General features: G+C 46.8%; 1 protein-coding gene across 5 annotated transcripts in view; it reads right to left on the minus strand.

Annotated features, from left to right (window-relative positions):
- Positions 1 to 18,161, minus strand: part of CACNA1B (calcium voltage-gated channel subunit alpha1 B) — a 2,298,664-nt gene that overhangs the window by 1,512,069 nt on the left and 768,434 nt on the right. For all 5 annotated transcript variants that reach the window (XM_069609698.1, XM_069609696.1, XM_069609700.1 and 2 more), the window contains exon 5: positions 8,035 to 8,184. In XM_069609698.1, coding sequence (XP_069465799.1) covers positions 8,035 to 8,184 — 150 coding nt within the window. The remainder of the gene's footprint in view (positions 1 to 8,034; positions 8,185 to 18,161) is intronic.

Here is an 18,161-nt window from a genome sequence, read left to right on the forward strand (position 1 = left end):
GAGATACAGAGCTAAGCTCCTGAAGGAACTGCTGTCCTAGGTCCAAAGTTCTGGTAGGTGACAGTTTGCAGTCAGGACTTCTGTCCTAATGTATCCAACATTCACTCACATTTCCCAAAGTTGAAGAGATCCAGGAAATCCTTGTGGGGGTTTCTAGTGTACAGTGGTCTGCTTTGGCATATGTTACTTGACTTGCGGCCAACAGTTTCATTCTTCCCCTTCTGACTTGGGTAGATTTGCAGGATGAAGACATTTTTAGCCTCCCATCCATGTGCAGTGTCTCAAAGTGTCTCAAAGTCCAACCTGGACGTTGACTCCACAAGTCCGTCCACAACAGTCCTACGCTCTTAGAGTCTGCCACAGGCTCTGGATTCTCAAGAGACCTACCAGCTCTGGTTAACACTGTGAACAAGTTCTCCTGGCTCAAGTTTGTCCATGTAAGCAAGCTGTCCTCTCCCAGGATTTCTCAAGAACTATTATGGCTCAGGGTTCTCCATATCAGTGAGCCCTCCGGGTACAAAGTTTATCAATCAACACATTTTGCTTAGTTTCCTGGTTGGGCTTGCTAGTTCGACCATCCTCTAGATCATGGCTCCCGGGAAGCCTAGCCACGTCCTTTCCTTGACTGAGAACTGGTCACCTTTGCACCCTGATTTATAGATTCACTCTGTCAGATTGCTCAAAAGATATATATGATTCCACCAGTTCCTGGAATTGTGCTTCTGGCAAGACAAGGATTGCTCTTAATTCTCTGCAGGTTTTGCCCATTTCAGTCTTTGGGCCTTGGTCCACAGGGCTCTCAATTTTCCCAACCTCGATCCCCTGACTGCTTCTAGGTATAGCCCCACTGACCTGACAGTATGTCTCTTAGATCTCTTCTCACTAATTGGCCTTTTGGCTCAGCCAATTTTGGTAGCACTTCCGGGACCTCCTGGTCCACCTCCAATATCTTCGTCATCGTTTTGTCTCCCTAATCCGTGCTAGTCCTTCCCTTCGTCCACACCTTTCTCACTCTCCTCTTGCATTCTTTCTCCACCCTATAAATGATTCCATTCTCCAAATCCTTCCTTGCCCTCTTCCCTCGCACTTGCTCCATTCTCTTCATTTCACCCTATTCTCTCCTTCATCTTCCAGTCTCCTACTTGTTCTAGTCCCATGACTCTTGGCTATCTCCAGGTCTCCAAATTCTTACAATTTCTCTCAGCCCCCTTTTATAGCCAGGGTCTGTTGGTAATTAGGACTCTAATCACTGTAGCAAGGACACCCGAGTACTACCATTCTGGCAATGTGAATGGATGAGGGCCAATCATTCCACCACCTCATCTGGCGTAACTGCTAATGCATGACTCATTCCTTGTTGGTCTACGGCTCCACACACCAAGGGCTAAAATAGGGGGTTCCCAATTATGGAGTCAGGTGGCCTGATAATGCCAGTCATATGAATCTGCCAGGGTGCCTATACTCCGCCATGTATTGCTGCGGGTAGCAGGTCACAAGACTCCTCTGTGTGCCAATGGAGGTAAGGCATTTTATGATCATGTACCCAGAAACAGGGCAGCATGCATGCTGCAAACATGCCCCATCTCATTCTTTAGAACTCAGGGCCTCAAATGCAGTTTCCATCTGTGAACCATTGACCCTTCAAGCTACACAAGTTTGTTTCTTCTCACATATGATAGGGTACATTACTGAACTTGAGCATGCAGTCAGGAATGGCGGGGGAGGTTTTCGGGGGATCCCTGTATACCATTTCTGGAGTTGGAATCAAGATGTGAATGGTCATCCTTAGCTCTCACAACCCCTAGTCAATGTCCAAGACTGGCTTATTATGAACAAGACTGATTTCAAGTGTGCTTAAGATTTTCATTTTGTATGAAGGGTGGAGATTGACAATAAGGAAGGCTGATGTCTAACATAACATAATCAGTGTATTTGTAGAGCACACGTTCACATCACGAGGTGCATTTTGGCACTATTGACAGATAAGAACAAGTTACTTTCCAACTGGTAACGTTCTTTCGACTGGATGTTCCTCCAACGTATTCCTCATTTTAGATATTCCCATACAGCTTCGGCTGCTTCGGAAAAAAAAATGTTCTCGGCAGGGGGCGCCGTGCATCGATGGCATCGAGTCGAGGTCCCTCGAAGGACTCCGTTGAGGGTGATGTCATTGGTTATACAAGTAGCTCGTGCGGCACCCGTTGGTCTCAGTTCTGTTTTTCCCTCCTCTTGTTCGTGTTGATAGTCAGTGTAGGTGACAATATTGGAAATTCTACAGAGGGGTAGGATGCGAGGGCGATGAGGAATACGTTGGAGGAACATACAGTCGAAAGAACGTTACCAGTTGGTAAGTAACTTGTTCTTCGAATGGATTGTGTCCTCCACTGTATTCCTCTTCTTAGATAGACTCCCAAAGCAGTGTGAGAATTGGGAGGAGGGAGGAGATTTTTTTTTTTTATTTTTACAGTGCTGAATATAGTACTGCCTTACCAAAGGCAAGTTCCTTAGAGTGGGAAGTGTCTAAACTGTAAAATTTTGTGAATGTATGCATTGAGGACCAAGTCGCTGCATCACAAATCGACTTTGAAGGGCTGTCGAAGAGGCTATACTATACCTCTGGTTGAGTGGGCCCTCAAGCCTTCCGACGGGTCCTTACCAGCCAATCTGTAGCATTAAGTAATGTCAAGTACAATCCATTTTGACAAGGTCTGTTTAGACACTGCTTGACCTAATTTCCTTCCAGTGAGGCCAACAAAAGTTGATCATCAACACTGAGCTTGGAGAGCCTCGAAATATAACAGCTTAACACCCTTCTAGGGTCCAGCCTGTAGCCAATTTCTTCCTCCTTACGGCAGAGAATAGAAAGCCGGTAGAATGATTCTCTGATTCAGATGGAAGTCAGAACAACTTTAGGCAAAAAAGAGGGTTTAACCCTAAAAACAACCCGGTCTTTGTGGAACACAGTATAGGGTGGCCTGGAAGATAGTGCCTGCAACTTACTCAATCTTCGTGCAGACGTTAATGCGACCAATGAAATGGTCAAACTGGGACTTGGAAAGAAGAAGGTGGTAACACATTTGTGAGCCCTTTTAGGAATTGGATTACCAAAGGAATTTTAAAATAGGAACACTCTTCTGAAGAGCGCTTCAAAATGGAAAGCACTGCCAAATAACCTTTAACGGTCCCAACATACAGACCCTTATGTGCCAGTAATAAGAGGAAAGATAACACCTCTGGGATTGAACATAGAAATGGATCAACATTCTTTTCTCTGCACCAGTTGCAAAACTTTTTTCCAACCGCAACTGTACAGAGACGTTGTTGCTGGCCTTCTTGCGGAAAGCAACACCTCCATGATGTCATTCGGGGGGTCCCAATCCTTGTATCTCAGCCTTTCAGATACCAAGCATGAAGGTTGAGAGTGTTGACCTCTGGATGGAGGACCTGACCCTCCCTTTGTGAGAGAAGATTCTTTCTCTGAAGAAGACGAATTGGAGGACAGATGGACATGTCTAGAAGGTCTGGGTACCGCATTCCCCTGGCCCAATCCGGGGCAATTAGGATCATGCGGTTTCTGAACCATCTTAACCTCCTGATGACTTGAGGAATGACGGGGATCGGAGGGAATGCATATAGCAGTGGGAAATCCCAATCGACCATAAACGTGTCCCCTAGAGCTCCTCTCGGAGGAAATTCCCTTAAGCAATACCTTTTGCTTTTTCGGTTGATCCTGGTTACAAACAGGTCTACTTGAGGGGTTGCCCAAAGGGCAAAGATCTCTTGAAGGACTTCCTGAGCAAGCTCCCAGTAGTGGGTGACTGTGCTCTGCCTGCTCAGAGCATTCACCGTCGTGCTTTCCTCCCCGGCTAGATGAACTGCAGATAAGGAGATTCCCTCTTGAATTGCCCAGAGCCGCACTGCCTCTCTGCACAGGGGTAGTGACCCTACACCCCCTCTTTTGTTGAGGTAATGCATGGCCACAGTGTAGTCCGTCATTATAAGGACATTTTTCCCCCTGACTGAGGGCAGAAAGGCCTTCAGCCCTAGTCTGATTGCCCTCAGCTCTAAAAGGTTGATGTGTAGTTTGGACTCCAATGGAAACCAACAACTGCTGACTGTCAGACCATTGGCATGGGCTCCCCACCCCATGAGTGAGACGTCCGTCACTACTGTAATCTCCGGCCATGGTTGCCAAAAATGTTCTCCTTTCAGAATACTGTTCTCTCAGGTCCACCACAGAAGGTCTTGTTGAACCCTGCTCAGAACCTGAAGTAGGTTTGTCATCTTTCGTGAGAACTGGCACCATTGAGTTTTCAGACCCCATTGAAGGGAACTCATTCTCAGGTGGGCTTCTGGTACCAGGAAAATGCAGGATGCCATGAGACCCAGCAGCCTCAAGAAATCGTACGCCGGAAGATTCTGTGTACACAAATTTGGAGACCATTTGAAGAATGTCTTGAGCCTTCGTTTTGGGAAGCAAGCTCTTTCCCAAGGATGTATCCAATACCACTCCGATGTACTGGAGCTGCTGGGAAGGTGTCATCTGTGACTTCTTGAAATTGAGGGAGAAGCCCAGTCTGTGAAGGGAGTGGCAAGTGACTTTTAGATGATCTAGGGCTTGCTCGGGAGAACGCGCCCTGATCAACCAATCATCCAGGTAGGGGCAGACATGGATCCCCCCTCTCCTGAGATTCGCTGCCACTACCATCACCATCAGTTTGGTGAAAACCCTCAGGCGGAGGTCAACCCGAATGGTAGGATTCAAAATTGATAGTGCGAGCCACCAACGGAGAACCTCAGGTATTTTCTATGCATGATATTTATTGACACATGAAAATAAGCGTCCTGAAGGTCCAATGACACCAAGCAATACTGAAGTTGAAGGCCTTAAAGGATCTGAGAAAGAGTGACCATCTTGAACTTGTCCTTCCTGAGGAACTTGTTCAAGTATTTCAAGACCAAGATGGGCCTCAGTCCTCTGTCGTTTTTGGGAATCAAAACATATGGGGAGTACCAACCCTTGTTCCTCTCCTCTACAGTCACTGGATCTATAGCGCCTTTCTCTAGCAGGGTTAAAATCTCTTGCTGTAGGAGCGGATCTGGAAACTTCAAAGAGTGCATCTCCGGTGGATTGCTGTGAGGCGCGTTAAGAATGGAAGGCAGTAACCTTGGGCTATTGTTTCCAGAGCCCAAGGATCTGAAGTAATGGCTCGCCATTCTTGCAGATGCTGAGAGAGTCTGCCCCCCACCGGTGTTACATGATGCAAGCCCTCAAAGCGGTTTTGGCAAGGAAGCTGCAGCTGGAGCTGGCTTAGCACTTTTACCTCGTCCACCACAAGGGTTTTTCTTTGGCCTTTTTGACTGGCCATTCCTCTCGCCTTTCCAAATGAGGATAGTAACGATAGGATCGTCCCCTCCAAGATTGTCACGATGAACGAAAAGGCTGAGGTTGCCTGATAGCGGCTCCCAAAGATTTGGCAGCCGCTTTTGAGGTCTGCAACCTCTCAAGGCTCTCGTCAGCCTTGCTGCCAAAAAGGTGAGACCCGTCAAAAGGCATGTTCTGGAGACGAAACTGCCTATCTTGTGCGAAACCCGACATCCGCAACCACGCAAACCTGTGCATAACTGTGCTAGAAGCGATGGACCTGCTGACTCTGTCTGCAGTGCCCAAACCAGATTGAAGGGATTCTTGCATGGCTTCCTTTCCATCTCTAATGATAGCTAGGAATCTCTCCTTTTCCTCCCCTTCTGGTATATGCTCCGCCGCCATGGAGATGCACTCCCAGAGAGTGTACGAGAATTTTGCCAAGGCACATGTGGAGTAGGCCAGTTTTAAGGCCAGACTCCCTGCTGAAAATACCTTGCGTGCCCATCCATCCACACGCTTGTCGTCCCTATCTTGAGCGAGTAGGGTACGCTACTTTGTTGGATGTAGTGGTGGCTGCCTTGACCACCAAACTCTCAGGAGTGGGGTGTTTGGACAGATAGCCGGGGTCGCTACTGGAAGGGCGGTATTTTGTTGTAAGGGACTTATTCACAGAAGGAATAGAGTCTGGGGTCTCCCAATTTTTGGCCACCCTATTTTGTAAGGCCACATGAAAAGGTAGAATTGGATCAGTGGGCGGACCTTGATCTAGAATGTCCGTCAGATCATCTTGGACAAATTGGGTTTGTGGTCTAGACCATCCTAAATAATCAACCACTTTCGTCATTAGTTGGTGGTATGAGGAACTGGCATGTTCCCCTGGCTCTGGTTTACCAAAATCGGCTTCCGGTGATGTATCTACACCACTAGCATTATGTAATGTCTCTATGAGATCTCTCATTTTACTTTCTTCAGAGATGAGACATTCTGGGACATTAGGGGTGCCATACTCCAGGCCAAATGGGACCACCTCATCTTCAGACCTCTCCTGCTGTTCAGAAATTGAAGATAGGGACTTAAAGATTTCTTTCCTAGGTAGTGGAGTGAAAATCATCTCTGGAGGAACTGTTTTCAAAGAGTATGTAGCTTTTGGAGCCTTTTCTCCTGCTGAAACATGCTCAGATAACTGAATAGAAACATTAGGAGCTTTTGGCGCTGACGGCTTCAGAGTCGACGTTGACAAAGGTGTTGATGGTGTTGATGAAAGAGGAACTGTTGACGAAAATGGCGTCAAAGGCATCGAGGCAACCTTCGAGGCTTGTCCTTTCGAAATATGCGGGACGTTGGATGGCATCGATGACCTTGAACGGTCGTCTCGACTCGAGCGGTCTTTCTTGCTCGGGGTCCTCGAGGGTTCCCGATCAGCTCTTCTTCGATCATCGGGGCTCGAGGGTGGGCGAATTACGTCACGGGAACGCTCTCGGCCGGCTTCCACGGAAGGTGCGGTCCGAGGCTTGGCCCTCTCAAATACCTCCATCATTTTAACCCTAAAAGCTTCCCACTCTTCGGAGGAAGAATGTTTTGTGGGGCATTTTAATGAAGAGTCGTCAGACAAGGAAGTGGATGGTGACCGGTGGCGTCTCTTCTTCGACCTTTTTGTCAAAGACGACGAGTGGTGGGAGCCACTTCGGGATCTCGACCTATGAGTCCTATCACGTCGAGGGGAATAGGTTTTTGCCTCGACAGTCGAGGATCGGTCAGATTTTGCTAGTCGACCCACCTGTAGTTTTCCCATCCTCTCTCGCAAGGCCTTACCGGTCATTGCTCTGTGTCGTGATCTTTCCCAAGGCACCGCAAACACGATCGATGAAAGCATGTTATTGACATTTTATAACTGCAATCTTTGCACTTCTTGAACCCCGAGCGCGGGGTAGTCGGGGTCGATGAAGAAGACATCTCCGTATTCGATTTTCAACGAAAAAACGATAACTACATAGCAGAAATACCAAGGCGGGCTGAGTATCTGATAGCAACAAGTACTGCGGAAAAACGGAACTGAGCTACTTGTATACCCGATGACGTCACCCTCGACGGAAGCCTTCGAGGGACCTCGACTCGATGCCATCGATGTACGGTGCCCCCTGCCGAGAACATTTTTCCAAAGCAGCAGAAGCTGGACCGGAATGTCTAAGATGAGGAATACGTTGGAGGACACAATCCATTCGAACAGATGTTTATTGTTACCCAACTTAATGGTACTCTGGATGATGTCTGTTGAAAGACAAATGGGAATTAGAGAGACATCCTATTAACAGAGTAGACTTCACATAAATGAGACTTTCTTTTAATGGTTAAGATTGAAATCTAAAGTGTAAACATTTCTATAAATAAGTAATAAATATTCACACAATGAAAAATGTTCACTTCTGCTAGGTAATATACAATACGTGGCTCTTGCCCCTAATGATCAAGTCTATCAAGTCTTGTGGGGGCAGTGGGGCACAGATCGAGACCAGGAAGACCTGATGTACACAAAGAACAAAACTTTGGTGAAACGCTTTAGAATTCCCTCCGGACACAATGGAGGCACTCAATGCTTACCCCACGCTGTTACCATCTCTAAGAAAAACATTGCAGTATGTGTAAACAGCACATGCAGCACATCTCACCATATTCAGAGAAGCAGGCCTTGTGGAATTTTCCAATGTAGAACTCCAGCCCGATAATGGCAAACATGACAATGGCAAAGAAGAGCAGTAGGCCAATCTGCAGCAGTGGTACCATGGCCTTCATGATGGATTTGAGGACGACCTGGAGACCTAGAATGGGGTGTGGGGAGTAAAAAGAGCATGTGAGTGATTTAAGTACCACTTGGAAGCATGAGTAACTGCATTGTTTCAGAGAACACTCAAGCCTATCTACTTATATATAGTGATAATTTTGTTGCAAATAGAAACCACCCTAGAGATGCTCAAACTTATCAAACTGCATCTTAATGTGGGGGCCTCGCCAACTTTCGCAACTGGATATTAATGAGCCTCTCTTTTGGCAAACAATACTGAGATAAGGAATGAGTTTTATTAATTCCTAACCTAATTTACCTTTACCCTTTCTTTTTTGGTGGGGGTAAATCTTTCTACTGAGATGTCTGTTTTACTTTGGTACACTGAGGCCTGCATGTCATTCATAATCTTCGCTTATGCAACTTTCTAAGCTTAAAGAGTACCCTAATTACTCATTTGGTCCTGTGCTATTTAGGTAGAGTGTGATCAAGCCCCCCACATTACTTTAGGTAGTAGCTGTTGGCAGGAATGTCTAAGGAAATGTCCCATGGAATTCAGTTGAATGAAGAGGTACAAGACCTTGCAGCACTGTTGCTTGGCAACATTCTCGGTTGTTCCTCCTAAACTTGATTAATTTCATCCAAGACCAACAGATAGTATCCCTTGCAGTCTTTGAAATCAGGCGGTTATTCAGGTTTTCATCTTGAAATATGGGCTATCTTGTCATTTCTGTGGAAAGTATTTTCCACCCCTAAATTAACCCTCGCACCGGCCCACGTGTGCTGGTGTTAACTATATCTCTGAATAGTTGCCACTCATAATAGTGTCCCATAGCCTTGTTTTGAGGGAAAGAGCTATGATTGATTGTGAAGAGAACACTCCACTTAATACGATACAAAGCCCATAATTAGTGTCCCGTTCTATCTCATTGGTGGATTTTGGTTGTGGTACATGGGAGTTATACAGAGATAATGTAAAGCGACAAGGAATGTTTTACTTACTTACTTGTAACTGTATTTCTCCAGCATTGGTATCTTTCATAGATTCAGATGCTTTAATATTCCCCGTCGCCAGACTGGGAATCCTCTGTGATTTAAATAATTATTCAAAAATGTAATATAAATGCATTATTTTCATAGAAACAAAATGTAGATAGCCCATTATGGCCCATGGGCCATTCAATTGTGTAGTCCCTCCACCTCATTTTGGTCCTTAATGGCCCTAACCAATGAGGTGGCAGGATTTAAGCTCTGCCCCCGGCAGCCATCTTCAGATTTTGAGCCATAGAAGACTACATGAATTGATGGTTTCTGGGAAGGGGAGCAGTCTCTTAGGGGAGGCGGGCGGGCGCATGTGAATCTATGAAAGATACCAATGCTGGAGAAATACAGTTACAGGTAAGTAACTAACACTTCTCCAGCATTGGATCTTTCATTGATTCAGATGCTTGAATAGAATAGCAAGCAATTAGACCATGCCCACACATTCTGTACATTTTGCAGATCCTTCTGCTTGCCTTACTATACAGCAAGTAACAGGTTACATTACCCGGGAAGGCAGGAAGAGAAGGCTGCTCCTACCTTATGCAAAGAGATGGCAGAGAACCGCTTGACCCACTGCTGACTCTTTGCTGGTATCTTTTGCCAGGCAGTAGTGCTTGGCGAATGTATGCAGAGTGCTCCAGGTTGCGACTCTGCAGATGTCTTTCAATGGTACTCCAGCGTGAAATGTAACCGAAGCTGCCCTCCCTCTGGTGGAGTAGGCTGAAGGAGGTCTGGCGAGTGGATTGCCTTTAGACTGATGACAGTGGGTGAAACATTGGGAAACCCAACGCACCAATGTCTGCTTAGAAATGTGCTGCCCTTTAGTCCGGCCAGCAGATGCGATGAAAAGTCTAGTCTAGGAGCGGAACTCCTTAGTCCTTTGTATGTAGAATTTTAGTACCCTTGCCACATCTAGCAAGTGTAATGATCTCTTTGCATCAGATGTATGGTTCATGAAGAACGTGGGAAGCACTATGCGTTCAGTGAGCGTAATTTCTGACAGCACCTTGGGTAGGAATTTAGGGTGCGTCCTCAGGATGACGCGGTCCTTCCGAAACAAGGTGAAAGGAGGTTCTGAAGAAAGGGCTTGCAATTCGCTAATCCTCCTGGCCGATGTGATGGGCACTAAGAAAACTGCTTTCCAGGATAAGAACTTTATGTCACACCTATGAATAGGTTCGTATGGTGGCTCCATGAGAGCTGCCAGGACTGTGTTCAGACTCCATGAGGGGACCGGTGTAGGAGTTGGCAGAAAAGTATGCATCAGTCCTTTTAAGAACATATTGATAGCCTGTTTAGTGAGCAAAGATTGCTGACCTGGGTTAGTTGTGTATGTCGAAATGGCGGACAGATGCACCTTGATGGACGAAAGTGAAAGCCCTGCCTTAGCCAGGTGCAACAGGTACAGTACTATTTGTTCGATGGACGTGGCGAGCGGGTCCACTGAAGATGTTTCACACCACCTGGTAAAACGAGTCAATTGCCTAATGTAAGTTGTTTGTGTAGAAGGAGCCCTAGAGGCCTTGATTATGTCCCAGCATTCTGCAGGAAGATTCAGTTGAATTAATATTCGCTGCTCAGAAACCACGCATGAAGTGACAGGCTCGCTGGATCGTGGTGGAGCACCTTCCCATCCTGTTGCGTTAACAGACTCTGATGAACCTTGAGGCGAATCAGGGGCCATAGGGACTGGTGATACAGGCTCGGATACCAAACCTGGCAGGCCCAATCCGGCAGTATTAGGATCATTGAGCAGGTCTGTTCTTTCAGTCTGCGTAGCACTCTCGCTATGAGCGGGATTGCAGGGAAGGCATAAAGGAACTTGCCTGTCCAGTCCACTGAGAAGGTTTCCCCTTCGAGAGGCTCTCCGGATACCTGGAGGCGAACCTGTGGCATTTCTTGTTGGCCTTGGTGGCAAAAAGGTTGATCTGAGGGTGCCCCCACTTCGGGAAGATCCGTCGGGCATCTGCTTCATCTAGTTCCCATTTGTGGGATGCTGAATAGTTCCTGCTTAGCTCGTCTGCTAGAATGTTGTCCACTCCCGGCAGGTGTTCTGCTTTGATGTGGATTTTGTGATGGAAAGCCCAGGTCCTTCTGAGACAACAACTCCGATTTTGTTCCCCATTGCTTGTTCGTGTAGTGCATCGATGTGGTATTGTCTGCTTGGACGGTCACCGCTTGCCCTGCAAGTACCGACAGAAAATCCTTCAGCGCCCACCTTATCGCCCTGAGTTCCAGGACATTGATGTGCAACTGGGAATTCTAAGGGGACCAAGTGCCCTTTGTTTGTAGATCCGCCAAGTGCGCTCCCCAGCCTTATAGTGAAGCATCTGTCCTGAGGAGAAGAGTTGAAGTTGGAGCCTGGAAAAGCATTCCCTGCAACAGGTTTTGAGGTATGCCACACCATAGGAGGGCCTTTTGGAAGGATACTGTTAGTTGTATGGTATCCTCCAATGACCAGACTACTTGCTTCCATTGGCGGCCCAGGGTCTCTTGGATTGGTCTCATGAGAAGCCTGCAATTTGGTATGAGGAATATTTATGAGGACATCATGCCCAGGAGAGATTTGAGAGAGTGGACCGTGGCTGTCCCTTTGCTTTGAAACCATGACGTCAGATGAGTTAGTGCAGATATTCTGTCTGCTGACAGCCTTACTCTGGGTATATTGGTGTTGACTTCTGCTCCCAGAAAAAGCACTGTCTTGCTGGGAATGGGGCAGGACTTCTCCTCGTTTATCGAGAAACCTAACTCTTTCAACAGGTTTATCGTTCTCTCCAGTGAGAAACTCACAAGATTGAAAGAGCTTCCCCCTTATGAGCCAATCATCTAAATACGGGAAGACTTCTGTTTTCGATCTTCTGAGGTATGCTGCCACCGGTGCCAGGCACTTGGTAAATACTTTTGGTGCTGACTTTAGACCGAATGGGAGGACACAGAATTGACAATGTGACTCCCCTATGGTGAATCTGAGGAATTGCCTGTGGGCAGGATGAATGGAAAAGTGGAAGTAGGCGTCTTTTAGGTCTAGGATGGCCAAGAAGTCATGTTGGTTGAGCCACGGGAGAACGTTCTGAAGGGATGTCATCTTGAGTTTGATGTGCTTGAAAATTGCTCACTCTCCCTCCCACAGGGGTGCATTGTGCGAGGGGAGGAGGAGGACTGTCAATTTTGCTTGCTCTGGGTCTTGGCGTGGTTCAAATCACGTTTACCTCTATGGGTATCTGCTTGCTGACTGATGGTATCTGTCTTGAAAGGTACTTTGCATTTTTTGATTGTAGAAGGGCCAACTGAAACCTCTATATTTTGCAGATGTACCTCGAAAGGATCAATAAGGACAAGGATCTGTAATCCTTGTCCTTAAGGGAACTGATGGATCGCGCCATATCGGTGTCAGCCTTTATACCCTTGAGATGGTCATCTATCTTTTTTCAGAAGTGGTCTTGCCCATCGAAGGGCATATCCAATATCTGAGCTTGAACCTCAAGGCTAAAGTTTGTAGCCTTCATCCAGGTTTGCCTCCTCAGGACTGTACCATGGGCCATTTGTCTGAAACCCGACTCCGCTATGTCCACAGCTGTGTCGATTATATGGTTGGAGGAAGACTCACCATCTGATATGATTGTTTTGGCCTCTTCTTATAGCTCTGCAGACAAGTGTTTGGTCAGCTTGGACATACAGAGCCACAGCTCATGGTCCAGACGTGCAGACATGGCAATAGCATTTCCAGCCCTAATGGTGAGAGATGCCGACGATGATACCTTCCTGCCCATGGCTTCCAATTTATGCCCTTCTTTGTCAGGTGGAGCTGAAAGGGCCGATGATGGATTAGCCAGCTTTTTTCTGGCTGCAACCGTTATGACGGAATCCGGTTTAGTATGTCCCCTTAGACATAATGGTGTTGTGCCAGGTGCCTTATACTTTTTCTCTGGTCTTGAGATGAGTGCTGGTGTCGACAATGGCGTGGCCAAAATCTTTACTCAAGTGTCCCATATCATGTCCAAAAGGGGAATCATAGTGACTGTCCTTCTACGTTTGTCTCTATGCTCATAGAGCACCGATTTTTTCTCTTCTGTTGAGACTTGCAGATTAAAGAGATCCGCCGCCTTATCAATTATGGTATGAAACGACACCAGATCATCGGGAGGTGAAGCATCTCCTGGGGAATCCTTCTTCTTAGGCTTTTCCACAATGTAATCATCCCACTCACTCTGCGCGTCCGGGTCCTGGGTAATTTCTCCTTCTTCAGGATCTGAAAAGTCCCTGAAAGGATCTTCCTGCCAGTCGGAGACTGATCCGGTGGATGTAACTATCATGGGGTCCCTTGTGGGTGTTCTCATGGGGTTCCTTGTAGGTGGTCTTGGTGTAGGTGATGATCTAGGGGAGGCTCTTGTCAGCAAATCACTGAGAGTTCTGCTCCTGGACCTGCAGGGAGGGTCCGGTGAGCGTTCTCTCTTACAAGGTCTGCTCCTGTTAGGAGAGTTTCTTGGAGAATGATGAGGCGATGATACCCACCTTGCAGGAGACTTTTTCATCGGTGTAGAAGAACGATGCCTTTGCTTTGATGCCTATTAAATGCATCAATGATCATCTGCAAAGAAAGCATGAGCTCTGGATCATACGGGTCTACAGGTTCCTCCGAGGTAGGATGCCAGGGAAGACTGTTTTCCTTGGGAATGAGGATCGGTTGCTCAGAAATTAGTTCGGAATCAGAAAAATCCTCCTGAATGATGATGTCAGGAAGTTCTGCCATCTCTTTTTAAGGAGACAGCTGGGCCCCTATTGGTAGACTGAGGGCTTCTGGGGTGTGTAGGTCCGGCTCCATTGGTTTTAATGATTTGCTTTCCTTGGAAGGCGTGCTGGGAACATCCGTGGACGGTGCCTTGGACTTATTCTTCTCCGTCGACGTGGAGTCAATTGTCGTCAACAGTGTTCTCGTCAACGGTGGTTTGGATGTCTTCATCAATGAAGGTGCCGCGGACGAAGATTTCATGGACGGTTATGGCTTCATAGACAGGTGATGCTCAGTTGACGATAGCTTCCGTTGACGAGTGGTGAGATTCTTTTGTCACTGACTGCTTAGATGTGGGCGATTTCAACGACAATGACTTGGTCATGGACAAGGAGGTTTGAAGCGTCATCGTTGATGACTTGGGTTTCATTGACGGCTTGCTCGTTGACGGGACTCTATCGCCAGTGCTGCTCGTAGACAGTGTTCTCGATGATGACTGCCCCTCCCCCCCCCGGAATTTTTGAAAAAGTCTTGTTACTTTTGGAGGAGGTTTTCTCATCAGGGTGCTTTGTCTCCAGGACCCAGGGGAGATGATTCCATCTTTTTCTTACTCCTATGTGAAGGAGAAGCACCCTTTTCCACAGAGGAGCCCTTCTTTTTAAAGTCTGTCTCTCTGAAGGCTTCATAGACGGTACAGGAGGTGTCTTAGCCGTTTCTTCATCAGAAGAGTGTCCTCTTGATTCCAAATGTAGAAGGAGTCTTCTAATGTCTGTCCTGGAGAGATTTGTTAGAAAAGGTCTTACAAATCTCATGGGGATAGAGACAGTAAATGCACTGCTCATGAGGTTCTTTCATATAGACAAGGTTCTTTTTGCATTTTACACAATCCCTGAAAAGGGAAGGTTTCTTTGTTTTAGGTCCTCTGACATGGTGTGAAGAGAGGATTCACTCAATGAATTTCGGATGAACACAGGTGTTTTCTGAGTCCAGAAACACTGTGCAGGAAGGATGGCATGGAAACTGCCATGCTGGATCTCAAAGCCAATCTGGATGGCATTATCGGCAAGGTCAGCCTGCCCTCCTCATGCTTCTGGACCTCTCAGCGGCCTTCGCCCTGGTCGATCATTCCCTACTCGTGACCAGATTACAGGAACATCCGCACTGCATGGATTCCGCTACCCAATAGATTTCCTCCTTTCTCAGACCTAGGTCTGCTAGAGTGGCTGTTGAAGACCTTAAGTCCACCCCTCAGCCATCACCTGTAGGGTTCCACAGGGGGCTTGTATCTCCTCTTCCTTGTTCAATGTCTATGTCATGCTCTCTCTCCTGGATGACAAGGGTGTCCAGTCCACCAACTGTGCCAATGACACCCAGGTCATCCTGGAGCTATCAGTCATACATGCCCAGGATGTGCTTGCTATCAATGCAATCTATGACTCAATCCAGATTTGGATAATGACTGACTCACTTGCCCTTAGCCCAGGTAAAACTGAGGTGATCATAGCCTCCTCAAACGACACGCTGACTATAAATCCTTTACCATCACGGGAAGTAGAATCATAGTCACTAGCAGTGTAAAACTCTGGGGGTTACTCTTGTCGCTTTATGTTGTGATTTAAAAAATTATTGAAATTTTAAAAAATATACATATACATACATATGTACATATACATATACATACATATATACATTATTTCCATAGAAATATGACTGTAGATTGCCCATTATGTAATATGAGCCATTCACTTGTGTAGTCCCTCCACCTCACTTTGGTCCTTTATGACCCTAACCAATGAGGTGGCAGGGTTTAAGCTCCGCTCCAGTCAGCCATCTTCAGATTTTGAACCGTATAGTCTACATTATGATGGAAGCTGAACACAGAAACAGCCTCTAGGGGAGGCCGGTGGACGCATGTGAATCTATGAAAGATACAATGCTGGAGAAATACAGTTACAGGTAAGTAACTAAGACTTCTCCAGCATTGGATCTTTCATAGATTCAGATGCTTGAATAGAATACCAAGCAGTTAAACATGCCCACATCATATATACATAGATATGCAAAAGAAACTTCTGCGAGCCTTTGCCATACAGCAACACCAAGGTTACATATCCAGGGAAAGGCGGGAGGAAGGCTGATCCTGCCTTATGCAAAGAGGTGGCGGAGCATGCCTGGCCAACTGCAGATTCTTTGTTGGTATCTTCTGTCAGGCAGTAATGCTTGGCGAACATGTGCAGAGTGTTCTAGGTAGCAGCTCTGCAAATGTCCTTCAATGCAACCCCTGCGTGAAAAGTCACTGAAGCTGCCCTCCCTCTGGTGGAGTGTGCCGAAGGAGGTCTGGTGAGGGGGTCACCTTTAGATTGATGACAGTGGGTGATGCATTGAGAGACCCAATGTGCCAACGTTTGCTTTGAAATATGTTGACCTTTAGTGCGTCCAGAGAAAGCAATGAACAATCTGTTGGAGGAGCGAAACTCCTTAGTTCTCTGTAAGGAAAACTTTAGAACCCTCGCCACATTTAATGAATGCAAAGATCTTTCTGCATCAGATGTGTGATTCAGAAAAAAGAAAGTTGGTAGGACAATGCGTTCCGTGAGAGTCATCTCTGACAAAACTTTGGGGAGGAATTTTCGATGGGTTCTCAGAATGACTTGGTCTTTGTGGAGCAAGGTGAAAGGAGGTTCTGATGATAAAGCTTGTAACTCACTGATCCTCCTGGCAGATGTGATGGCTAAGAAAGAAAGCTGTTTTCCAAGATAAGAATTTCATGTCACATCTATGAATAGGCTCGTAAGGTGGTTCCATTAGAGCTGTCAGTACCGTGTTTAGGCTCCGGGATGGTACCGATGTTGGCGCAGGTGGGAAAGTACGCATCAGCCCTTTTAAGAAAATCTTAACAGCTGGTAGAGTGAGCAAAGACTTGTTTATCTGGGTTTGTTGTATATGCAGCTATGGCCGATCGATGAACCTTAATAGAGGATATAGATAATCCTGCTTTGGCCAAGTACAGTAAGTAAGGTAGCACTTGCTTGACCGATGCTGTGAGAGGGTTCACTGAAGATGTTTCGCACCACTTGGAAAAACAAGTAAATTTCCGGGTATAGGTGATCTGAATAGACGGAGCCCTAGATGCCTTGATAATGTCCCAGCAATCTGCAGGCAGATCCAGATTCATTAGTTTTCACTGCTCAGGAACCAGGCCTTGAGAGATGGGCTCGCTGGGTCGTGGTGGAGGACCTTGCGGTTCTGTTGCGTCAAAAGCTTCTGATGAGCTTTGTGGTGAATCGGGGGCCAACGGGCGAGGTGTTGTAGGGTTGAGTACCAGATCTTCCGGGCCCAATCCGGCGTTATCGGGATCATAGAACAATTCTGTTCCTTCAGTCTGTGCAGCACTCTCGCTATGAGAGGGATGGGGGGAAAGGCATAAAGGAATTTCCCTGTCCAATCCACCGAGAATGCATCTGCTATTGACCGATGTTCTGGGTACCTAGAGGCGAATTTGTGGCATTTCGTGTTGGCTTTGTTGGCGCACAGGTTGATCTGCGATGTTCCTATTCAGAAAATATTAGTTGGACTTCTTTCTCATCTAGTTCCCACCCGTGAGATGTCGTGAACCCTCTGCTTAATTTGTCTGCTAGGACGTTGTCCACTCCCGAAAGATGTTCCGCTTTGATTTGGACTCTGTGGTGCAATGCCCATATCAGTTGAGCTTCTTGTGACAAGATCTCTGACTTGTTGCCTCCTTGTTTGTTTGTGTAATGCATGGAGGTTGTATTGTCTGTCTGGATGGTCACCACCTGGCCGGCTAATACCGTATTGCCCTGAGCTCTAAGACATAATGTGCAGTTGAGATTCCTGAACAGACCATGTGCCCTTGGTTTGGAGGACCTCTAGTTGAGCCCCCCCAGCCCGACAGAGATGCATCTGTCCTGAGGAGAAGGGTAGATGTGGGTTCCTGAAAGGGCATTCCCTGTAACAGGTTTTGAGGTGTATTCTACCATCCAAGTGCCTTGTGTAATGTCTGCCGTAGTTGGACGGTATCCTCCCATGAACCGAGTGCTTGTTTCCATTGGTGGTCCAGAGCCTCGTGGATTGGTCTAATGCAAAGTCTGCAATTTGGTATGAGGAATATACATAATGCCCAGGAGAGATTTGAAAGAGTGTACAGTGGTTACTGCTCTGTTTAGGAACCATGAGGTCAAGTGGAGAATAGCTGTTACTCTGTCTGCTGAGGGTCTTAC

Source organism: Ambystoma mexicanum, chromosome 8 (assembly GCF_040938575.1).
Source record: "Ambystoma mexicanum isolate Mex_15411 chromosome 8, UKY_AmexF1_1, whole genome shotgun sequence".
In the NCBI taxonomy this organism is placed as follows: domain Eukaryota; kingdom Metazoa; phylum Chordata; class Amphibia; order Caudata; family Ambystomatidae; genus Ambystoma; species Ambystoma mexicanum.